The 26,083-nt window shown below is 35.4% G+C and overlaps 1 protein-coding gene across 3 annotated transcripts in view; it reads right to left on the bottom strand.

Moving 5' to 3' along the window:
- The window catches only part of VPS13A (vacuolar protein sorting 13 homolog A), a 226,192-nt gene that overhangs the window by 56,277 nt on the left and 143,832 nt on the right, over nt 1-26,083 (bottom strand). For all 3 annotated transcript variants that reach the window (XM_045781058.2, XM_045781059.2, XM_045781060.2), the window contains exons 46-53: nt 19,420-19,523; nt 15,667-15,949; nt 12,829-13,224; nt 12,468-12,572; nt 12,198-12,344; nt 7,936-8,064; nt 7,371-7,504; nt 1,270-1,399 (exon numbers count right to left, since the gene is read on the bottom strand). In XM_045781058.2, coding sequence (XP_045637014.2) covers nt 1,270-1,399; nt 7,371-7,504; nt 7,936-8,064; nt 12,198-12,344; nt 12,468-12,572; nt 12,829-13,224; nt 15,667-15,949; nt 19,420-19,523 — 1,428 coding nt within the window. The remainder of the gene's footprint in view (nt 1-1,269; nt 1,400-7,370; nt 7,505-7,935; nt 8,065-12,197; nt 12,345-12,467; nt 12,573-12,828; nt 13,225-15,666; nt 15,950-19,419; nt 19,524-26,083) is intronic.

Here is a 26,083-nt window from a genome sequence, read left to right as displayed (position 1 = left end):
CTGACCATGCTGGCCCTTTGATCTTGGGCTTCCAACTCTCAAACTCTGAGAAATAAATTTGTGTTGTTTAAGCCACCCAGTCTAAGGTATTTCATCATGGCAGCCCAAGCAGACTAACACAGTATCTATCTCAAGAAATTTTTAAGATTTTGTTTATTTGTCAAAAAGAAAGAGAGAGAGAGCGTGCACAAGCAGGGGGAGTGGCAGGCAGAGGGAGAAGCAGGCTCCCTGCTGAGCAAAGAACCCAATGAGGGACTCAATCCCAGGACCCTGGGATCATGACCTGAGCAGAAGGCAGACACTTAACCGACTGAGACACCAGGCGCCCCAACTAATAACATTTTAATAAAAATTTCTCAAAGTCATTCCAAATGTTACTGGAAAATACTTATATATAACTTAATCATTATAATAAACCACTCAAAAATGAATTCTTTAGTGGGTCCCTAAATGATCCTCACAGAAGCCACATTGACCTAAAATGGCTGTCAGTGCAGAGACTCTGTTATGAGACAAATGCTGAAAGCACCTACCTAAGCCTAGTGTACCTTTTAAAATGTAAGAGCAGCGAATAATGATGTAGCCATAAAATAGGACCCCATCTGGTTTTAAATGTTTTTGGCTAAAGTCTGAATACTGCTTTTAAAATCTTTGACATTTTTTTTTAAACAATATTTGGTTCTAATACATGAGCATGGAATATTTTTCTACTTCTGTGTGTCATCGTCACTTTCTTTGATAGATGTACAGATCTTTTACTTTTACCTCTTTGGTTAGATTTATTCCTAGGTATCTTATGGTTTTGATGCAATTACAAATGGGATTGATTCCTTGATTCCTCTTTCTGCTGCTGAGAGACTACTTTGCTTAGCGAAATAAGTCAGAGAAAGACAAATACCATGTGATTTCACTCACATGTAGAATTTAAGAAATAAAACAAATGAAGATAAGGGGGAAAGAAAAGAGGCAAACCATAAAATAGACTCTTAACTACAGAGAACAAAGTGAGGGTGGCTAGAGGGGAGTGGGTTAGATGGGTGATGGGGATTAAGGAGGGCACTGGTAATGATGAACACTGGGTGTTACATGTGAGGGATGAATCACTCAATTCTACTCCTGAAACTTAAAAAAAAAATCTTTGGCAGTTGTATAAAGTACAGACACAAAACAGGCCTTATAACTAGCAAAGCAGGAAGAGAATACCTTAACAAAACAACAACAACAAAAAAAGCATGCTTAGAACATAGTAATACTTAACCCCATACGTACATCCTTTTGTGTTACTTCACCATGGCTTTTTCCACATCTCCACTTCAGCTTTCTAGAGCCCACTGGATCAGCCCATGTATAAAATACTGCTTTTCCAGGAGGGAGGGAATCTTCTATTTCACTGAGAGAACTATCATAAATAGTAAAAATATGCATTAAATCAAGTGCAAGCATATGAATATACAAAGAATCTAAAATAACACTTAGATTCTGAGTCCACTCACTGAGATTTGTGGCAGTTCTGATTAAGAGTAGATTGAAATTTATTTTCCTTATACAATGAAAAAGAGGTTTTCTTTTCTTTTCTTTTTTTTTTAAAGATTTTATTTATTTGACAGAGAGAGACACAGCGAGAGAGGGAACACCAGCAGAGAGAATGGGAGAGGGAGAAGCAGGCTTCCCGCTGAGCAGGGAGCCTGATGCGGGGCTCGATCCCAGGACCCTGGGATCATGACCTGAGCCGAAGGCAGATGCTTAACGACTGAGTCAACTAGGTGCCCCTGAAAAAGAGGTTTTCTAAGAAAATGAGAATATTTCAAGGGAAATATCTGTCCCACTTAGAAGATAAAGAGTTTCATGTTTGAAACTTTTTATTTATTTATTTTAAAGATTTTTTTATTTATTCATTCGACAGAGAGAGAGACAGCCAGCGAGAGAGGGAACACAAGCAGGGGGAGTGGGAGAGGAAGAAGCAGGCTCCCAGCGGAGAAGCCTGACGTGGGGCTCGATCCCAGAACACCAGGAACATGCCCTGAGCCAAAGGCAGATGCTTAACGACTGAGCCACCCAGGCGCCCCTGAAACTTTTTTTTTAAAGATTTTATTTATTTATTTATTTGAGAGAGAGCACGAGCAGGGGGAGCGGCAGGCAGAAGGAGAGGCAGGCTCTCTGCTGAGCAACGAGCCTGATACAGGGCTTGATCCCAGGACCCTGGGATCATGACCTAAGCAGACACTTAACAGATTGAGCCGCCCAGCCATCCCTGTTTTTGAAACCTCTTTGTGAACTTCTGTTTTAATACAAATGAATTGTGGAAGAAAACTATTCCAACTATTATATATACTAAATCTAAGAGAATTTTTTTGAGAACTCTTTCCTAAGTATTGGTCTTATTCTGGCAAAAACAAGACAGCTATTTTTTTTTTAACCTTAAGACAAAGGCATATAAATCTAATTAATTCAATCAACTCACAAAATAATTCCCAGAAAAACAAAAAATTGGAGAAGATACGAACCAAAGAAATAATAGAATATAACTTTTTTGACTGAACCAGCAGCAGACTCCGGAGGTTCAATGGCAGGGCATTACACAAAATTAATATAAATGGGTATCATCCTAGACATATCTTTGTAAAAAGTTTAAGTTTTAAAGAAAATATAGGGAAATCTGCCCATAAACATGTAGGAAAATCACAGTTTACCCACAACGGAATAAAAATAAGACTGGTCTCACATTTTTTTGTAATATTGAATGCCAGAAAACAATGGAGCAATGTCTACACAATTTTAAGAGGTTAGGACTTAAAATTTTATGTCAAATTGTCATTAATTGCAAGAGTAAGATTCTCAAACAAGCAATAACATATTATCCACAAACCCTTACTGAAAAAGTAACTCAAAGTCTTTTTCCAACCAAGCCAGAGGCACCTGACTGGCTCACTTTAAAGATGGTCTGGCTCTTGACCTCAGAGTCCTGAGTTCGAGCCTCACATCAGGTGTAGCCATTACTTAAATAAAACTTTTTAAAAAATTGGGATATAAAAATATTAAGAAACTAAACTAGTCAAATCAACTTGTCAAATGCCAAAAAAAGCCTTGAATAAACAGTTTTGAAAAGCTAACCATCTTATATTAATTTGAGCCAAAAATTTCAAATTATATTCATAAGAAACTGGGAATTTGGAAAGAGAAGCTGAAAATGTGAACGTGTTCCATTTTTTCACCATGGGTCAATTAGCAGATTCTGTTTCATTCTAAATTTAAAATGCATCTAAATCTTCAAGAACAAAAAAGTAATTATCTACAACAAACACAGAATTTATATTTTCCAAATCATCATTAGAAAAAAATAATCCATATTACCAAAAAAAGGCAAGGAATCTTAAGTTAGTTAATAGAAGGGCTACAAATGGGTTAAAGATCTTTCTTAAAAGAAATGGATTCTAACATTACACAATTAGACAATAACCATAATTCTCAAGAATATTTATAGTGCATCTAAATGATGGGTCATCAAACATTTATTAAAAATTATTTAAGGGTAAATTTACATGCTCACAATAGCTATTAAAAACAAGAGATTCAGAAATATAGATAGCAACAGTAAAACAGTGTGATAAGAAATGCAACAAAATGTTGACAGTGTTAAAAAAAATGTTGACAGTGTTGGGATTTCAGGATTATGGTTTTCTTTTCACAATTTTTCTATGGAATTAAGAAAATTGACAGCTATACTTTTTATATGCAGGAAACAATGAACAACCATATTAACAACAACAAAGCCAAGGAAGGAAAAGCAGAGGTGAAAATAGCCCTATGGGCATTGTTTATTCCATGAAAAAAATATCAGATGTAAATGTAAAACAGATAAATTGGTTTACAAATATTGATATTGAGAAATGCTTTTAATTCATATAAATTGTAATCTGTTTAACTCACTGCAGAATATTTCTTACAAAGAAAATTCATCTCAATATTTCTCAGATAGGCAATGGGAATTCAAAGAAAATAAAACTGGAGTCCTCAAAATGCCAACTATACATGCGTACAGTCTTAAACTCACAAGACAATGACAATGAAATGTGACAAATGCTTTAATCTACATACGCAAAGGTACAACTGAAAACTGGTGCACAGATTAAGGTAGTGGGGAAGGGATCACAGGCCGTAGAAGCTTTTCTGGCAGAAAGGAGCACCAAAAAGGTGAAAACACATGGAAGGACAGAAAGCATTCAGGAAACCAAGACTTGAGCTTGTCTTAAGTATAGGGAAAGAGAAATTGTTGAGAAAAGTAGCTGAGAAACATATTTTATTTGAACAGAAATGGAAAGTCACTAAAAAACTCTAAACAAGACACAGACAAGATTAGATTTAGTATTTCTGGAAACCTACCTCTGGTGGCAAATGGAGGATTAAGTAGAGACATGAGCTACAGAGATGCAGATTAAAAAATCTACTCAAACAAGAAATTTGGGAGCCTGAACTAGGATAATTACAGGAAAGACTTGACAAGCGGAGATTTTTAAAAAATAGTTTAACTATGTGATTGAGTATGTGATACTATTACTTATCAGAACATTACAACTATTAATTATGTGATAATGAGGAGGAGGTAGCAGCCTGAAGCTCAAGAGAAGTGGTCTATGTTGGAATACAGTTTTTGCGATCACTGGCATACATGACTCTGGAATTAATGAATGAATGAATTTGTTTGTTTGTTTGATAGAGGGGGTGGAAAAAGAAGAGAGAGAATCCCAAGCACATTTTGTGCTGAGCGGGGAGCTGGACTCATGACCCTGGGATCATGACCAGAGCCGAAACCAAGAGTCAGACACATAACCGACTGTGCCGCCCAGGAGCCCCTCAATATTCTTTTAAACCACAATTTCAGGTTCTTGATTTAACAACTACAAATAATTTTAAACCTAAATCTAGTGTTCATTACTACAGATTGTTAATTTTATAAATTTCCATTAAGATCGCAATTTTTTTAGGTTTTAGAATTTCAATATAAGATCACATTCCAGTTTCTCCCCTATCTATTACTTTTACAATTTTAACAGTGGAGTAGTTAAGATTTCTAAACACTTTATATCTGAACTGTATAGATAACTGTAAGGTCAAGGCCACAGATGAGACTGAGAAGTCTCTAGTTCAGCTTCAGCCAAGCTCAACCAGTTGTCAGAGAAACTACGGTGCCCTCCATCATTCATAGTATATAAGGAATTAACTTAGCTCCTCAGTGTGGCTCTAGAACATTACCAGCCATACACTATCCTTGAGTGAACGGAAAAAAGAGTTACTCGAGTCATTCTCTGTAGGTCTTAATTCTGAACACTATGAGAAAGGCTACTTGGGGTACGTGGATTGAAGGGCAAATAAACTCTTTATTTTCATCGGTTATGACCAATCAACTCATTATTTTTGTAAGAAGGATAATCATAGAACACAGGCTTTCCTGTTTCTCAACATCTTCCACAAATGAGAAAACTGATAGGGCAGGAGGAGTTCTAGATACTTGCTAGTCCAGCCTTAGGGTCCTTACTCAATGTTTATTTGATCTTAACCAGTGGTTAGAAGTGTACATTTAGCAGTGGAAGGAAAGCATAAATGAACTCATGAATATAGGCTTACTGACAAGTGACAGATGAAAACAAAAAGAGCAAAGTAAATTCAGGAGAGCCTGGGACCAAGTAAGAAGAGGAACAGAAAGTTACATAAACTGTCACAGTACTAGGAGGATATGATATCACAGCAAATTAAAACAAACGATGTTGAGAGTAATCCTGGAAAATCAAGATTTAGATATAGTCTTTAGGGAAGCTTAAAAATGTAGCAGTCCTTTCCACCCACACCCATCACAGCAAGAAGAGGGTATCTACTGCTTGAAAAAAACCTAAAGTTTCAAAATTTACATTATGTTCATTAAAAATATGAAAAATGTAAAAAACAGACCAAGTTCTTATGATAAACCCTGACATTTCTTCACCAGATTCTACAATGATCAAGCTTTTGCCATACTTGCTTCAGTTCTTCCATTTTTCTTTTTAAAAGTAATGAATGCCACTAATCATCAGAGAAATGCAAATCAAAATCACAATGAGGTATCACCTCACACCTACTAGAATGGCTATTTTCAAAAAAGACAAGAAAAGAAGTGTTGATGAGGATGACTGCTGGTGGGGATGTAAACTGGTGCAGCCAATGTGGAAAAGAGAAAACAGACGTTCCTCAAAAAATTGAAAATACAACTACCATTTGATCAAGCAATTCCACCTCTGGATATTTATCCAAAGGAAATAAAAACACTAACTCAAAAAGAAATCTGCACCCCCACGTCACTTCAGCCATTATTTAAAATAGCCAAGACATGAAAATAACGGAAGTGTCCATCGACGGATGAATGGATAAAGAAAATGTGGTGTATATATACAATAGATTGCTATTCACCCACAAAGAACAAAGCTTTGCCATTTGTGACAACATGGATGGACCTCAAGCGCATTACGCTAAGTGAAATAAGTCAGACAGAAAAAGACCAACACTGTATGATCTGTATGTATTTATAAAAGGGGTCTAAAAAGCCAAAAACACCAAAGGAAAACAATGAAAAACTCCAAACACATAGATTGAAAAAAAAAAAAAAAAGTGGTGATGGTTGTTAGAGGTGGGAGGTGGGGATAGGGTGTGAAGTGGGTGAAGGGGTCAAAAGGTACAAACTTCCAGTGAAAAAATAAATAAATCATGGGGCTGTAATGTACAGCATGGTGGCTACAGTTAATACTACTGTATTGCATATTTGAAAGTTGACAACAGAATTTTAGTTGTCATCGCAAGAAAAAAAATTTGTAACTACGTGTGGTGATGGGTGTTAACTAGACTTACTGTGGTGATCAATGTGCAATATATACAAATAAATCATTATGCTGTATTTGTGAAACTAATATAAGGTTATGTCAATTACATCACAATTTTTAAAAAGTAAAGTACAGATATTAATGTCAGTTTTACCCCTACATACTTCAGTACACCTTCTTTAAAAAATTGTCTTTAATGTCATTATCAGTGATTTATTTTTAAAGGTTTTATATATTTGAGAGAGAGACAGAGCTCACGCGCATGTGCGCATGATTTGAGCGAGCATGAGCAGGGGGGAGGAGCAGAGGGAGAGGGATGCTCCCTGTTGAGTATAGAGCCGGACATGGGGCTGAATCCCAGGATCCTGAGATCATGACCTGAGTCGAGGTCAGACACTTAACCAACTGAGCCACCCAGGCACCCCGTCAGTGTTATATTCTTAAGAAATCATCATAAAGTCAATGGCCCATGACCTAGACTCTGCTAAAATCAGGGGGATACTGTATTTGTGATAATCTTCTTACCTTTGATTGTACTGAACAATGTCACTCTTGGTGTGATTTATTAATAGGAATGGAGCTGCTCCATCATGATAATCTGAAAATGTAATAACTGTAGAATGCTCAGCCAAATTAACTTCTGCTATAATACCTCCAAGCTAGGAAAAAAAAAAAAAAGGAAAAAAGACAAATATTCTCTTACGTGATCATTTTTCAAAGAATATTAACTAATAACATTCAATAAGACTATTCATAACTTAATACATTTTTTGATGATTAAGAAAGCAAGTCAGGATTTTCTACTGCATATCCGGGAAACCATGAATCTCAATTAGTGTATACAGATGGGTCAAATTCCGTATGTTCTAGTATTCTAGGCATTCTAACTTTCTGTTAAACAATTAAATTGTTTTATGTCTCTGTTTCTGTTTAGTACTTTTTCCCTTTACATAAAGAAATGTTTGTTCCTTTTTGGTAAAAGGGAAAAAAATCAAAGATACAAACAAAATTACGAGTAAGTATATAATAGCTTCTCTAATCATACACACACACACACACACACACACACACACACACACACATCACCCACCTCATTATCCAGACGCAATAAAATGCAATTTGCTTGCTTGTTAAAATGTATCTTTTTGGGAGGGCCTTGATTTCTTTCAACTTGAATAAGAAGTGCATTAGAAGCATCCTCGGGCCAAAAGGGGATACACTAAAACACATATTACACACATTTATTTTTTTTAAATTTCATCATCAAAATTTTATCATTTTAATAAACCCATCAGGATAGACTTAAAATAAATGTCTTTCAACACTGCTCTAGTTATTCGGTTGCTTGGCTAAAAAGCTACAAACTGCCAACTTAGAGCTGGGACACCACCTGTGGGCACTGTGAGTACAGGCAGTGCTGGGTGGGAAGTTGAGGAGCTGTGGTAAGCGGAGTGCTGGTGAAGAGATTTCAATGTGGTCCAGAGATCTAGAGGAGGGATGAAAAATCAGCATATAAAAGCTGAGCCCAGAAGCAAGTGATCAGTTTAAAACAAGGGTACATTCAGTTCCTAAAAATCACAGTCAGGTTGTGGGTATCATTTGGTAATTAAACAACAGCCAAAGTACATGCAAATGTTCAATCAGGTCATGGGTGAATCTAGAGTCCTGGAAGTCCAACAATGGTAAAAAAAAAAAAAAAAAAAGTAAAAGTAGTATCTAAAGTTCAGAGTAGGAAACAGGCTCAAAACCTTAAGGAACAACATGAGCATCAGTGATCTGGAATCCAAACTAGTAAAACAAGAAACAGTCAACTCCCTGAGAGAGACAAGTTCAGACAACAGGAGCAGAAACAAAGGAAAGAACTAGGAGAAGAGGAAAGGAGAAGCAGCGTGGTCTGTAAGCTATTCTGTACACCCTGCCTTACTGTGACAGGCCCCCACCAGACCGATGACTTCACATACTTCAGTGAAACTGTTCATGTGGGATACCCACCAGCACGACATGACCTGGAGCAATGGAGGAGGAACCTGGATCCTAAAGTCAAGTGCCTTAGCTTGTTAAAGCCAGCCTATTCAACCTTAAGAGGTAACTAATGGAACTAGACAGGAGACACGGTTAAGGCTGTAAGAGGCTTAGAATCTCCCACTCAGGGCTTCTTGCAACCTAGCAGGAACTTAAATGGGAGAGTCAAAGGAGCAGCAATACTAACTGAAGCGTCATACTTCCCATGAGGAACGGAGAAGACTAACAATGATGTGCTCTCTGGATATTCCCAAGCCTGCTACTCCCTGGTAGCCTTGGTTTAAAAATGTATGCTATGTTTAGCAATATACACTGTATTGTTTTAAAGAGTTATGTGCTCAAAATTTTGCAACTAGAGAAAGTGCTAATGTACTTGTCTTCTGTAATGGGAAAAGAGAGATCTAAGTAAGTTTAACAAACAACATAGGCAATAATCACAAGTACACATCTTAAGGTTGACCACTATATGCCAAAATTGAAATGTAAAAATTTTAAACTAGCACAAGAAAATTTATCTTAAGAAAAGCTGAAATTGAAAACAAAAAGAAACAGAGAAAGTAAAATAAAAAATAAGTTATGCAGTTGTAATTGCACTTCATGTAAACAAACTGTTCAAAGACAGAGGCTGTAAGTCAGGTTTTTAAAAAGCTAAGGCCCAACAATGTTATCTGCAATAGACATACAAATCAAGACACAGAGCTGCTCTAAGTATGGAAGAAGATACACCTAGAAAAATAATTAAAGCAAAACAAAGATGGAGTTGGTAATCTTAGCATCTGGACACAGAGAGCTCTACATCCAACAAACCAAGAACCCTAGACCTAATGAGCACACGTGGAACACTTGCAAAAATAAAGTATATATTCATTCAGTAAATATTTATTGAGAACCTACTAATCACTGTTCGAAACCATCTAACAGCTCTTCACTTCATGCAGAGCAAAAGCTAGAATCGTTGCAATGGCTCCCAAAGTTCTGCATGATTACTCTTCATCACTGTTATGCCTTGTTCTCCATTACTTTCCTGTCTCCAGTAATACCGGCCTCTTTTGCTATCCCCCAAACATGCCAAAGTCCTTCCACTTCAGGGCATCTACCCTGGATGATCCTTCTGCCTCTAATGCTCTTTCCCCAGGTATCCACATGGCTGAGGATTCCAGCTCCTGGCTAAAAACCTATGTGTATTTTTTTCACATCACACCACAGGCAAGTACAAAGGCCTTATCCGGCAGGCCTCACAGGGCTAAGCTGCCCCCCTCACAGCAGACTAGGTGCACAGTCAGCATACAACAGTCTCAAGGACCCAGCCCTCACTTCCAGCCATGCATTTACACGTATCTGAATTCCTACCTGAGGTACCTTCATTCCGAGGCCTCTCTATCATGGCCCATGGCAGAGGCCTCTTTGAGGAACCTCCCGGCCAGACCTCTTTAAAAGGAGAGAGGGAGAACCTTGAAGATGCTTTTTCTCCCCTCTCAGTGTTCAGTACTTTTCTACTCCTAGCTCTTCCCCCTTGTTATTGTTCATCTCCTAAGCCCAGAAAACTGGAAGAGCCTTTTGTTCAAGGCTCCCTTGACAGTGACACAACCTCCAAGTCTGTGCTGATCCACATGATCCCTGACCAGTGCTCTTCCACAGGGAAAGTAGAATAGGGTGGGGAGAGCTGGCGCTTTCTCCAGTTTAGTCTCTTGCTTATACTATGGCAGTAAGTGACTAAAGGCTTGACTGTTACTTTCATTTTGAGTTGCTGTCCTAATAGCTACTCCAAACACATGGCAGCTCACTGAGCTATCGGCAACTGCTACCTCCCATATTTCCTACAAGTCTGCTCAAATATGACCTCAATGAGTCCTATCCTTGACCACCTTATATAAAATTATAGCCCACCCTGAGCTTGCTAGAACTCTTTAATACTTCAAACCCGTCTTATTTGCATTTCCCCAATTAGACTTTTCACCTTTAACCATATTATACATTTTACTAAGTATGATATTATTAATGTTTCCACACACCCCACCCCATGAAACGTAAACTACACAAGCACAGGAACTTGTGGTTCTTTTAATAGATGTTATCACAAGGCACCCAAGGAATACACACAACTATTCATTAATAAATGAACAGGCAGATTTTAAAAAGGTAGAACTTCTGAAAATAAGAAATATAATTATTCAAATAAAAAACTCAACTGAAGGCTTAATAGCAATTTAGACAGAGTAAAAGTAAAAATTTATTAAAGATATACATGTAGAATTTATCCAGAATGCAGGAAAGAGAGCTATATAGATGGAAAATACTTTAAAAAATGTTAAGAGACATGGAAGATAGAATATGGAGGTCTAGAGTATATCTGATTAAAGGCCAACTGAGGCAAATGAAAGGACGAAGAAGAGACAATATTTAAAGAGACAATAGCTGCAAATTATACAGCAAGTATGAAACAGATCGATTCACAAATCTCAGAGCATAGCATCTCAAGTAGGATATATAAAAAGAACCCACATGTAGACAAACAGTAGTACGGCTACAGAACATCAAAGACAAAGATCATGAAGACAATTAGGAAGAAAAATGACCTCTAAAGGAATGACAGAATCACAGAATTCAACTAAAGTGGAAGCCAGAAAACAGAGTAAAATCTACAAATATTGAGGAAAAAAACAGAGAAGATAAGCAAGAGAAATTATCATAAAAGAACCATGACAAAAACTTTTATGGATAAACACAAACTGATGGCATTTCCCTCCAAAATGAGCTCTGAAGGAAAATCTAAAGAATGTCAAGAAGAATAATCCCAGCAGGATGGTTTAAAAGCAAGAAGGAACAGTGAACAAAAACAGCAAACACTTCTCTTATAATTTTAACGTATTTAGAATATAATTTCTTCAAAAGTAAAATATTCCATCAACCTCAGACAATCCTTTAGAAAGCTCTTACCCAGAGGTCTAATAGCTAAACATGGAGTAGAATCAAAATTTCATTCCTAAGCCACTACCGTCTTAAAATAATTGGCTTAACTTATTCCACAAAGGCATTCCTAACAGCTTCACAGAAAGAGTAAATCATTTCCTACTCCTGATAGCATTTATACCTTATCTAGTCATCTACTGCTGTATTTAGCCTGCTTGGTTACTAGTTGTTAAATATCTATTTCCCTTATCAAGCAATGCATTCCTAAACGACAAGCCTTGGTTTTTAAAAATTAAATCTAGAGCCTGATACAAATAAAGGGGGGGGGGCAATTAAAAACTTACATAGTGGTTTCAAGTAGTTAACTTCAAGGAAAAATGAAAATCCAAAGAGGTGCATTTTTGAAATACATCTACCCACCTGCTCCAAATCAAGAGAGAGCCATTTGTCATTTCCCTGTTCAGCTACTGATATATGGTATTTGCTTTTGTTTTCAATCATATAAAAAGGGGTAAATGTCACAATTCTGGTAATGTTAAAACTGCTGAGGTCTATAGTGACACCAACCTAAAAGGAAAAAAATTAGCATTTCAAAAACTGTTACATTATTACAACATCCTTATAAAAATTAAGTAGTCAGTACACACAGTTTAAAATACAAGTTTCTCCATGAGCGAAGAATGAACTCACTTGATAGTCCATTTTCAGGCCTTTACATTTAACAGCTCCATGACTACCAACAGTATCAATTGAAAACTGATCCGACAATTCACTATCAGTTACCATAAGCTGAACCTAGGAAAAAGTATTCCAAATACATTACAATTTAGGTACCTTTAAAAATTCCTACCTCAACTGATAAATTTTTTGCTTTTTGTATAAATATTATATTACTAATGCACTAAACATTTTCCCATACTAAATTCTAATGTTTTTGACCTCAAATATTTAAATGTTATTTCTACCTGTTTCATAATATTCTTCAAGACTCAAAAATTAAAGGAGTGAAAAGTAGCTAAAGGAGAATGAAAGTTTTCAAAAACTTACATACCTTATTATTATTAAAAAAGTGCTTTGGTTGAAAAGAAAATAGAACTGGCTTTTTATAATTAGGTGGATGCTTCCGATGAATTCCATCTGCTTTATACTGTAACATTCGACTGGTTTTATTGACCATCCAATAAGGACTATGAAATGCCACAACTGTCTGGCCAGTATTATAAGTCACATGGATAGCAATATCTAAATCAGTCTTTTCTATTTCTGTAACACAGGTAAAATTGATGAAACTAATATCTTGCTGATTAGGTTTTATATGATATTCACTTTTCCAATCATGATTAAGATAGTCAAGTAATTTTAAATGTAGTCTGGCTTTATCCAACTGCACAGTACAAATATGGGCTGAATGTCCTTCATTTAGAGTATAAACTTTATGTTCAATCCCCTGCAATAAAAAAAATACAGTCAAATGTTAAACATGTCAGAATAATATGCCAAAAAATTCTATTTAATGATTCCAGATGTCATACACATAAGGCTTTTGAAACACCTCTGCCAGAACAAGTCAAAAGACTTATATTTGAGTTCTAACTCTGCCAACTGTGTAAACTTCTATAAATTGAGATTTGAATTACTGTGTTTATAAAATGGAATAAATGCTCTACTTCAAAGGACTACTGTGAGGATAAAATTAAATAACACAAAGTAAAACTATGCTGGAACTAATCAACATTATGAAACAATGTAATTAGTAAAATACTTAAATAAATGTTATCCATTAGTGATTTTAGTTTTTAAAACTACAAGACGAAAAATGAAAAAAATGACAGTAATTCAAAATAAGCAACCCCTACTAATTCCTGTTCTTGCTTTTTAACAATCCCTCATCATCCATTTCCAATCACTGTCTATACTACATCTTCTGTATGTCTCAAAACTGTACCCTTATTAGTTCATGTCACTGTGACCTCTCACTTTAAGAGTCTCCTAACTGCTCTTGTCCCTTATGACCCTCTCTCCATTCCACGGCTGAACTGTCTTCCTAAAAATTTAAAATATCCTTTGGAAACTAGCAAACAAAATGTGATCTCTAAAAGTATCAAATTAAAAGTTCAATAAGAATGGGACATAGATAGATAGTACATCACCAGTTTTTCCATTATCTCTAACCTGATTCCTTCCTGTTGTTAGAACACAGGAATTTCTTAAGATTTTAAATTACTTAAAGCAAAAATTATATAAATTATTGATGCCTGACATGTTAAGTAATATTTCACAAAATAAGAATAGCAGTGGTTGGTGGTGATATGAGAGAGGAAATAATTGGCAACCATGCGCCTGAGAGGCACTATGCAAAGTCCTTTACATGTATTATCTGATTTGATTTTCCCCATATCGCAATCATGCAAGTTTTATTACTATTCCTATTTTATAGACTAGGACAAATGATTTAAAAAGATAATACGACTTGCTTAAAGACATAAAGCTAATAAATGATAGAACCAGGATTCAATCTCAAATCTGATAGCAAAGTACAAATTGTTATGGTATCTGGTATCAGATACTATGGTATCTGCCAACCATACAGAAAATTGATAACCTTAAACCATAGATATGTTACCTTCCTCCCCTGAATTTATCAGACAAGTATACACATAGTAAATCCCAATTATTAATAGGCAATAAAAACTAGTAATTAATAGACTACAATAAGGAGCTACTCTTATATTTGAAAAGCATGGCAAATGGAACATTTACATAAAATCTTAAGATGAAAAGATCCCTGTTATAACAAACGGAAGGAATGAGATGTAATCTATTAAAACAAAAACCACTTAAAAGAAAAAACATCTTTACAGGGAATTAAAATCCTTTTTCAAAAACTAGCATGAGAATAATATAATGTAGGGTGCTTTTTCTATCTATTTAAGTCTAGTATTTGAATATTAAGACTAATTCTCATACTTGTTTCAGAAGTTAGTGTCCATCTTTTAAATATATATTAAATGAGATGTACATGCACAGAATAGATTTTAAAAATATATACAGGCATACCTCAGAGATACTGAGGGTTCAGTTCCAGACCACAACAATAAACCAAGTATCACAATAAAGCAAGTCGAGTGAATTTCTTGGTGCCCAATGCATATAAACATCACATTTACACTACACTGTAGTCTAGTAAGTATGCAATAGCATTATGCCTAGAAATCAATGCATACACCTTAATAGTTTATTGCTAATAACGTTAACCATCATCTGAGCTTTTAGCAAGCCATAATCACTGATCACAAATCATAACGATTAAGAATGAAACGTTTGAAATATTGTGAGAATTACCAAAATATGATACAAAAACACAACGTGAGCAAACACTGTTGGAAAAACAGTGCTGGCAGACTTGCTTGACACAGGGTAGCCATAAACCTTAAATTTGTAAAACACAGAGTTTCTCTGAGAAGTGTGATGAAGGGAGATAAGCCTGTATCCTAAACCTGAGATGCTATCTTCATCTGAACATGCGACTTTCAGATGAAGTAATTATAGGCAATTTTTATTAGCCCTATTTTCTAAATTTTCCCATAGAAATATATATCATTTTCATAAATGATTTAAAAAATGGAGTATCACTTTTGTGCACGTAGTTTATATTCAATTTAGTAGCCATAATTCTATGGTAAATCAGTGGAAAAAAATTTTTTTTAAAAACCCTTTTTTTATAACGATGGAAACATTTTTTTTCCATGTGAAAAACATCTGCACTACCCATTCACCAGTACTATCATTTTTATGAGAACATTAAAACATTGTTTTATTGTTCATAATTTTGAATAACGAAAGCTACAAAATCAAAGACAGGAAGGCATTAAAAAAAATTCTAGAATACCTCTATATAATAAGCAATTTTATAAGGAAGAAGATTTCGTAGCAGGATAGGTGGCCACAAATGCATTATGTATGGTAAGTCCCAACCATCTTCTGAATACACTGACAGAGAAGCCAAATTATCTTTTTCTGGGACAATATGAATGATAAATGGTTTCTTAGCAGTGTTTTTAGATCTACATTTCTTCTTTAGAAAAGTGCCATCATTTTTTATAATTTCTTCAAAGTCAATTCTTTCACATGTTTGATAGTCCTCATCTTCTGGCTTCAGAGAAAGGGGTGATCTGTGTAAAGGTTGAAACAATAAGTCTTAAAATGCTTTAAAAGAAAACATAAATTAGGTGATTACTACTTTGGAACAATGAAATTACATCATTCCCCACTCTTGTAATACGTTTTTTATAGGTTCGCATTCTTCTTGAGATAGCAGATAGACTGGTAAATAGATACTTAACTATCTGGAAAACTAATCAAGTTATTTGTCTCTTAAGAGGAGAATATTTTTCTTACAAACGTACTATCTTAGAAGTTTATAAGATAATAACTGGTTTCCTACAGAAAATATGTAATTTTATAGATCACATATGCAAAGCAAACATACACAACTATCTGTTGGTTTGCACATTTAACTTAAAAATGTTGGCTTTCCTGAATAAGTGGTCCTCACAGGAAGTACATGTCATGACTGAATTCATAAACTAAAAACACATTTCCATTAAAAAAAAATCATCAGCTTTTCAGTGTAAATCAAACAAAAGCTTTCAATAGATATTTAACTGCTGAAACACTGGGCACAGTTGCAGAGGTGGTTGCAAGAAGATAGTGATAAAATCATGTAGGATTAATTCTTATATTTAAATATCACACTCTCTGTTTACATTTCAATTATATTTTAATCATTTTTCAAACCTAACATGTCCAAATATAAACACTTAAATATTTTTATACTTGTAAAACCAATCTTCTATGATTGTGACACTATCCCTTACAAATGAACTGTCCATACTATCTCCAGCCAAGATTTTGTCCTCAGCCCTAGTCCTAAAACTTTAAATATCCACTACACACTTCTATAATGATGTCCGACAGTGACTTAAATTTGCTAAATTGAACTTTAAACAGTCCATGCCCGTTTCTCTGTGTGTCCCTTTTCAGGAACTTTCAAGTACTAGCACTCTGAACTATGAAAGAATATTCGACTTTTCCATTTCCACTGACATATACATAAATCTAATCATAGATCAAATCAGTTATCAGATTTAACCTATTTTGTCTTTACATTCTCTCTCTAATTTTCATTCTCTTTTCCAGTCTAATACTTAAAAACTTATTTTTCTCCAAATTAAACTAATGTCAATAAATTCATCCTGATTATCAAAACATTTATTGGGCCCATTATTTAACAATGAGAAGGTAAAACTGGAAATGAACAAATGAGTAAGTCCTTCTTTACACTGTATTACAGAGATCCCAATTAGGTGGAGGAAGCAATGTTAAAAGAGAACTAATGCACTGTGATAGGTACAAAAAAACATATGTACACGGCAGACTGACGGCAAGAGAGTGTGGTGAAGTCTTTCTAGACAGCTGCAGAGCTTTTTGCAGAGGTAACAATTTTTCCAAAAAGCTTTATTCTGAAGAGAACACCTGAATTCGAGAAATATGCAAGGTTAAAGTTAAAGGAAAGTTTAAGAAATGAGTATGAAGAAAACGTGAGAGAAAGATGGTCAATGGCAAGAGGTTCTGAATGAGAAGAGCTATTAGAATGAAAGGTCTTAAAATAGACACCAAACGTTCTGAGAGAAGAAAGAAGAAAAAGAGCATATTCAACATACAGGTAAAATTAACATAAATGGGGGCATGAAAATGAGGGAGCAAGTACCTTAGTATGAATTTAAACTGTTTCAAATGCACACTACACTCTAATCATGCCGCAACTATTTTTTATAGACACATATAAACCCTGTGCTTGCAGGCCTCCTAACCCTCGTTCATGCAATTCCTTCCACTCAAGACTGCCCTTCCCTGCTATTCCGCACATTATTATGTTTGACCTTTAATTCATGTATCTCTCCCAGGAGTTAATCATTAATACCTGCTTTGTTTTCTGTGGTTTCCTGCAACTCTACCTCTTCTGTAATTCCCTCCCTACAACCCCACTGTTCTTTTCCTTCTGTATTTACATAATGTATCAATCTCTCAAAGGTCGCAGCCATGAATAATCGATCTTGGCATCCCAAAGTAGTGTCTTATACACAGAATATCTGACAAATATTTGTTAAATGAATTAAATTTAAAGATCAATATATTTAAATTCTCCAGGGAAAGGTAGCCATTTAACTTAAGACCTCATATCTTAAATGCAAGCATACCTATCTATATCTAAGAACTGGATTAGAAACATATCTAACGTGAAATATAAGCTGGCTCATCGTTAATAATTCTAATTAAGATTAATTAATTTCCATTTGACAAATTAATATTTAGCCTTGAACAAGAAAGTGTAAAGATACTGTAAGTTTTCTCTTCTATGGACAGAGTCACAAAACATGTAACGATAATTTGTTAAAAATAAAGCAAAATGCCATTAACTTTTCTCATTCAAGGATGAAATAAGTTTCAATTTCTTCACAGAAGTTTTTAAACATATCCTAATCTAGTCTTGTAACCTTTAAACATATCTTTAATCTAGTCTTGTAACCCACCAAAAATCCTTCCTAGAATAAGGTCAGATATTATGAACAACTACATGGATGTTGTTCTCGCAACAACAGAATTCTTTCCCCAGCAAATTTGAACTACGCAATAAAACACTCATTAGGGTTAGAAGGTATATGTAGTACAGCACTCCTTGGAACTAGCAGGTCTACTAACTCAAAGAATGTGCCTATAACTGCTAGACTGCTCTCTAAGCATGAGGGAGCCAATGTGGAACTCCGGGCAGGGACGAGAGGAGAGGCAGAGGGTATCTCAGAATGGCTTGCAGTTCTGCCTCCTTCTGCAGCACTGGTCTGGGCCCAGGGCTAGTGTGTGTGTGCTGAAATGGTACTTAGACAAACTATAGTGCTTATTCTCAGGAAGACAGTATTTTCCAATAGAATTCATTATCCCTGTAAGAGATTATTTTCAACTCCTAATATCCAGAATCCCTGTTCATTATGATATTAATCCCATAATTTTAAGACCAGCCCATCATTAGCATTTTCTAAGAATTTTAAATATAAGAATTTATATCAAGTTTAACCTTATTTTTACTATTTAAAATTGATATATGTCATAATTTACAGTGTAATTCTATCACTGAACAATTAATAAATATGTAGATAAAAGATAAAATATTATGTTTTCTAAAGGGATTTTTTTAAAAATTCTATCGTAAAACATTTGAAAAGTAAAAAATCACTTCATAAGAGTTGCATATAAGTCCAGAAGCTACCAATCATGCTTAATTCAACATTTTCTAAAAATCATATATAAATGATTATAGTTATGGCAGCTATACTGTAAGCATGTAATAATTGTATTTACTAGTAAAAGCATAAGTAATTTATATAGTATAAATTAAATACATTAAATATTTTTTAAAAACCAAAAAAAGTTTTAGCGTGCTTGGAAGGTTAAGTTAGACAAATTATTAACAAAACAGATTTGATTAAACTTTGATCACTTAAAGACAGATATCCCTACAAAATCAGAAACTTAAAATTCTATAAGACACTTTAGAGCAAATAAAAAGGTAAGGAAAAGCAATCACCGGTAAGATGTTAACGGTATGTTGAATTCACTTCCAGGTGAAGCCGTTCCCAATAAAGTGTTCCCTTCATAAACACAAAGTGGGATTGAAAAATGATTTTTAATCTGAGAAAGAAAAATAAATCATATTTAGCACCATTAAGACTCTAAAGACATTTTTTTTAAATCCCATCAAAATATCCCAATAAAGAAACTCGCAGGCAGTATTTACCTTATGTAATTTAGAAAAGAAACAAACACGCTATTATTTATCCCCAAAAATGCAAGGAAGGCCAGCAGTTTTATAGAAAAGGTGTGTGAAAAACAAAAACTTTAAAAATCCTAGAAGGAACTAAGTATGTTTTTGACCTTGAGATAAGTATTAACTTCTTCAGACAAAAATAGAAGAATTCATGGGAAAAAATATTATATCAAAATTTGAGATGTCTGTATGACAAAAGTGGAAAAAAGGCCACAGGCTGGGAAATGAGTGCCTTTGTACTTCACTGTTGTATGCTGCTCATGGAATGAGATACTCTCCATGCACTTTGGAGAATATCTCCTCCATCCCACGAGCAGCATACAAAAATGATATAAATGGTAACATTGCTTTGATTAATATATATTATTAGATAAACTTCCAAACACATTTACCTTTGAGATGGATAAAAACAAATCGGTTAATAAAACCACTTTCATATTCTAATCTTTCTCTTAGTAAAATCTTATTTAAAAAAAATCATACCAAAATGGAAAACATGCTGAGAACTAAGAACTGAAACATGGATAACCCTAACTAAACTCTATCTCTAGATAAACTGTTTGCTCTATTTGAAGAAATAGGAATACATTTAAGTTTCTATAAAAAATACCTAAAAGAAATTTAAAATTAATACATAACTATTTAAAAAATAAAAAAAAAAATCAACAATAGAGAAGTAGGCCCAACAGTCATCTTTTAAAACAGTTATCTACAGATAAAAAAATTGAAAGGGAAGAATTTCTGCTTTCAGCCATGATGGAATAATAGAGACCAGATAAACCTTCCCAATGTAGACAACTAAAACACAGGGGAAAAAGAACCCACATTAAACGATGGATTTCAGAAATTGGGCAGCATACAGCCCAGGAAAGAAAAAAAATTAAAAAGAAACCACAAAGATAAGTCCTCAGATTGCCCCAGTTGCTGCCTCAAGTTTCTAGAATACTGTGTAGGAGAAAAAGAGAAGTCAAACAGAGCCCAGTCTGCTGGAGTCAAAGAAACAGATATAAGAATTTGGGGAAGCCAGTGTTTCTTAAACTCACAGCACACTGAGGAGCGAGGTACGTGGAGAGAGAAGAGTTACAGATTTAAGAGTGTCCCCTGTTGTCAAAATTTCACATTGGTACTGACTGGAATATGCACATGAGTAAACAATCAAAGGCTCAGTAAAGACCCGATGACCAACCTGCCCTCAATAGGAGTTCTCCAGAGCAGCTCATGTCTCCTCCCTCCCACAGTGGACCTGAGCAAAACCTTATCACCGTGCACCTACTTCCATGTTCTCCTGCAACAGGAGTCATTCAAAGTGGTGTCATTATCCTTGCAGTGTGTAAGGAGACCCTACAGTAGCCAGCATCACTTCAGAGTGACTGGTGTGACCAGGAGAGGGGAAATAACCAGACACACCAGTTCAACTACAGCCTCAGCAGTGGGCTGGGGGCAGACAACTGATCTGAATGTGGGCCTTGCCCACCAACAAAAGCTTCCTGGGGACAAAACAGGGAGAGTACCCTACAGTTCAGTGTGACTACAGCTCTGGCAAAAGCGTGGTCTGAACCGACTCAACTTCAAGGTGGCCCCAGACTGGCCCACTAACAACACAGGGACTAAACCCTACCCACAACAGGCAAAGAGTCATTGCACACAACTGAACTGAAGGCAAATGCAGCTCAGCCACAACAGCAGGGCACACATAACACACATAGGACACACCTCTGAAGTGCCACATTCTGGGTACCAGGGGATATTACATTGGAGGACACTACAGGACTTCTTCTTCGTAAGGCCACTACTTTCAAGATCAGGAGACATAGCTGACTTTCTTAACACACAGAAACAGACACAGAGAATTAGACAAAATGAGGAGACAGGGGAATAGGTTAAATGAAAGAACATGACAATCACAGAAAGAGAGCTAAATAAAATGGAGACAATAAGCCTGATGGAGAATTTAAAGTAATGGTCATAAGGATACTCACTGAACTTGAGGAAAGAGAGGAGGGTCTCAGTCAGACCCTAAACGAAGTGACAGAAAACATTAAAAAGAACCAGAGATGAATAACTCAGCAAATGAAATTAAAAATATACTAGAAGGAATAAATAGTATATCAGAGGAAGCAGAAGAACAGATCAGTGATCTGGAAGACAAAGCAATGGAAAGCACCGAAGCTGAACAGGAGAGAGAAAAAGAATATTAAAAATGAGAATAGGTTAAGGGAACTCACTGACAAGGTCAAGCACAATAACATATGCATTACAGGGATCCCAGAAGAAAAGAGAGAAAATAGGACAAAAATTTATTTTAAGAAATAAGAGCTGAAAACTTCCTGAATCCAGGGAAGGAAACAGATATGCAGATCCAGAAGGTACAGAAAGCCCCCAGTAAAATCAACTCAAGGAGGTCCACATCAAGACACACAGTAATTTAAATGGGAAAAATAGTGATAAAAAGAACATCTTAAAAGCAGCAAGAGAAAACAGTTACATACATAAGCCTATCAGCTGATTTTTCAGCAGACACTTTGCAGACCACAGAGAATGGCACGATATATTCAAATGCTGAAAGAAAAAAAACCTGCAACTAAGAATACTTTATGCAGCAAGGCTATCATTCAGAATAGGAGAGATAATTTCCCAAACAAAAATTAAATGAATTCATCACTGGTAACCCAGCCTTATAAGAAATGTTAAAGGGGACTCTTTAAGTGTGAAGGAAATACCATAAGGAAGAGTAAGAGAAGACCAAAGACAGTAAAACTAAGTATATCTATAAAAATAAGTCAAGTGATTCACAATGTAGAAGAACATAAAGTATGAAACCACATACTTAAAATGTAGGGAGGAGAGGAGTAAACATTTAGTGCTTTTAAAAAAGGTTAAAAAAATGGGTTCAAACTTAAGAGACAATCAACCTAATATAGACTGTTACAAGCATAAGATGTTACATATAAACCTAATGGTAGCCACAGATCAAACACTTGTAATAGGCGAAAAATAAAAGAGAAAGGATTCCAAGTGTATCATTAAAGAAAGTCAGCAAACAGAGAAAAGTCCAAGAGAAGAAAGGAATCGAGAACTACAAAAACAACCGTAAAACAAGTAAAAAATGGTGATAAGTACATACCTATTTAAGGACTTTGCATGTAGGAGACTAGATGCTCCAACCAAAAGACACTGGGCAACGGAATGTATAAAAAGCAAGAACCATCCATATGCTGCCTACAACAGAAGCATTTCAGACCTAAAGACTTATGCAGAATGAACACGAAAGGATGGAAAAGCATTTATCATGCAAATGGAAGTGAAAAGAAAGCCGGGATAGCAACATTTACATCAGACAGACAGACTTTAAAGCAAAGACTGTAACAAGAGACAAAGAAGGACACTACATAATCATAAATGGAAAAAGCCAACAAGAAGATTTAACAACTGTAAATAGTTATGCACCCAACATGGGAGCACCCAAATACATAAAGCAGCTATTAACAAATATAAAGTAAGTAACTGATAGTAATACAATACTGGGGGACCTTAACACCCAACTTACATCAATGGATACATCATCCAAACAGAAAATCAACAAGAAAACAGGAGCTTTGAATGACACATTGGAATAGATAGATCTAACAGATATATTCAGAACATCCCATCATAAAACAGCGGAATACACATTCTTTTCAAGTGCACATGAAACACTGTCCAGAACAGATCACAGACTGCCATAAAACAAGTCTCAATAAATTCAAATATTGAAATCATACCATGCATCTTTTCTGACCACAGTAACACGGAACTAATCAACCACAAGAAAAAAATCTGGAAAGAACACCAATACACGGAGGTTAAATAATATACTACTAAGAACAATGAACAGGTCAACCAAGAAATCAAAAATTACATGGAGACAAGTGAAAATGAAAATACAAAGGTCCAAAATCTTTGGGATGCAGCAAAAGCTGTTCTAAGAGGGAATTTTACAGCAATACAGGCCTACCTCAAGAGGCAAGAAAAATCTCAAAAAAAAAAAAAAAAAAAAAACATAACCTGGGTGCCTGGGTGGCTCAGTGGGTTAAGTGTCTGCCTTCAGGTCAGGTCATGATCCTGGGATCAAGCCCCACATCGGGCTCCCTGCTCAGTGGGGAGTCTGCTTCTCCTTCTCCTTCTCCTTCTCCTCCTCCCCTTGCTCGTGCACACACTCTCTCTCAAATAAAATCTTTTTTAAAAAATGCTTAAAAAAAAAAACCATAACCTTACATCTAAAAAAGCTAGAAAATGGACAAAAACCAAAACCAGTGAAGGAAGGAAATAATAAAGATTAGAGAATAAAGAAAACAGAAATTTAAAAAAATAGATCAATGAAACCAAGAGCTGGTTCTTTGAAAATATCAACAAAACTGATCAATCATTAGCCAGACTTGTTAAAGGAGACAGAGCACTCTCACACAAACAAAATCTGAAATGAAAGAGGAAAAATAATAACCAACACATTACAAGAGAATATTATGAAACATTATATGCCAACAAACTGGACAACCTAGAAGAAATGTAGACATTCCTAGAAACATATAACCTACCAAAACTGAAGCAGAAAGAAATAGAAAATTTGAACAGATTAATTACCATCAATGAAATTGAACCAGTAATTAAAAACATCCTAACAAACACAAGTACAAGATCAGACAGCTTCACAGGTGAATTCTACCAAACATTTAAAGAAGAGTTAATACCAGTTCTTCTCGAACTATTTCAAAAAATTAAAGATGAAGGTAAGCTTCCAAATTCATTCTATTAGGCCAGCATCACCCTGATACCAAAACCAGATAAAGACACTACAAAAAAGAGAACTACAGGCCAATATCTCTGAAGAACATAGATGCAAAAGTCCTCAACAAAATATTAGCAAACTGAATTCAACAATGAATCACACAAAATCATTCACCATGATCAAGTGGGATTCATTCCTGTGATGCAAAGGTGGTTTAATATTCACAAACCAATCAAAGAGACATATCACATCACCAAAAGGAAGGATAAAAACCATATGATCATTTCAATACATGCAGAAAAAGCATTTGACAAAGTACAACATCCATTCCTGATAAAAACCCTCAGCAAAACAGGTTTAGAGAGAACATACATCAACATAATAAAGGCCATAAATGAGAAACCCACAGCTAACATTATCTCAATAGTGAAAAACTGAAAGCTTTCCCCCAACACCAGGCACGGGACAAGGATGTCCACACTCACTACTTTTAATTCAGCATAGTACTGGAAGTCCTAGCCACAGCAAGCAGACAAGAAAAAGAAATATAAGGCATCCAAACCAGTAAGGAAGAAGTAAAACTTTCATTATTTGTGGATGACATGATGCTATATATAAAAAACCCTAAAGACTCCATCCAAAAACTACTAGAATTGATAAATGAATTCAGTTAGATCACAGGATACAAAATCAATATACAGACATCTATTGCATTTGTACACAATAATAACAAAGTAGCAGAAAGAGAAATTAAGAAAACAATTCCATTTATAATTGCACTAAGAACAGTAAAATGCCTAGGATAAACTTAATCAAGGAAATGAAAGGCCTGTATTCTGAAAACTCTAAAACACTGACAAAAGAAACTGAAGATGACACAAACAAATGGAAAGATATTCCATGCTCATGAATTGGGAGAACAAATATTGTTAAAATGTTGATACTACCTAAAGCAATCTACAGATCTAATGCAAGCTGTATCAAAATAGTAACAATAGGGGCACCTGGGTGGCTCAGTCGTTAAGCATCTGCCTTCGGCTCAGGTCATGATCCCAGGGTCCTGGGATTGAGCCCCGCATTGGGCTCCCTGCTCAGTGGGAAGCCTGCTTCTCCCTCTCCCACTCCCCCTGCTTGTGTTCCCTCTCTCACTGTGTCTCTCCGTCAAATAAATAAATCTTAAAAAAAAAAAAAGCAACAATATTTTTCATAGAACTAGATTAATCCTAAAATTAACATGGAAACAAAAAAGATCCCAAATAGCCAAAGCAATCTTGACAAAGAACAAAACTGCAGCTATCACAATCCCAGATTTCAAGATATACCAAAGCCATAGTAATCAATAACAGTATGGTACTGGCACAAAAATAGACACATAGATCAATGGAACAGAACAGAAAGCCCAGAAATAAACCCACAGTTATATGGTCAATTAATCTACGACAAAGGAGGCAATAATATGCAACGGGGAAAAGACAGTCTCTTCAACAAATGGTGTTAGGAAAACTGAACAGCTACTTGAAAAAGAATGGAACTGGACCATTTTCTTACATCATACACAAAAATGAACTCAAAATGGATTAAAGACCTAAATGTGAGACCTGAAACCATAAAAATCCCAGAAAAGAGCACAGGTGATAATTTCTCCGACACTGGCAGCAG

Source organism: Ursus americanus, chromosome 34 (genome assembly GCF_024610735.1).
Source record: "Ursus americanus isolate L20-20 chromosome 34, mUrsAme1.1.p, whole genome shotgun sequence".
NCBI lineage: Eukaryota > Metazoa > Chordata > Mammalia > Carnivora > Ursidae > Ursus > Ursus americanus.
Note: the sequence above shows the minus strand (reverse complement) of the source record. Positions and strands in the feature narration are given on the sequence as shown.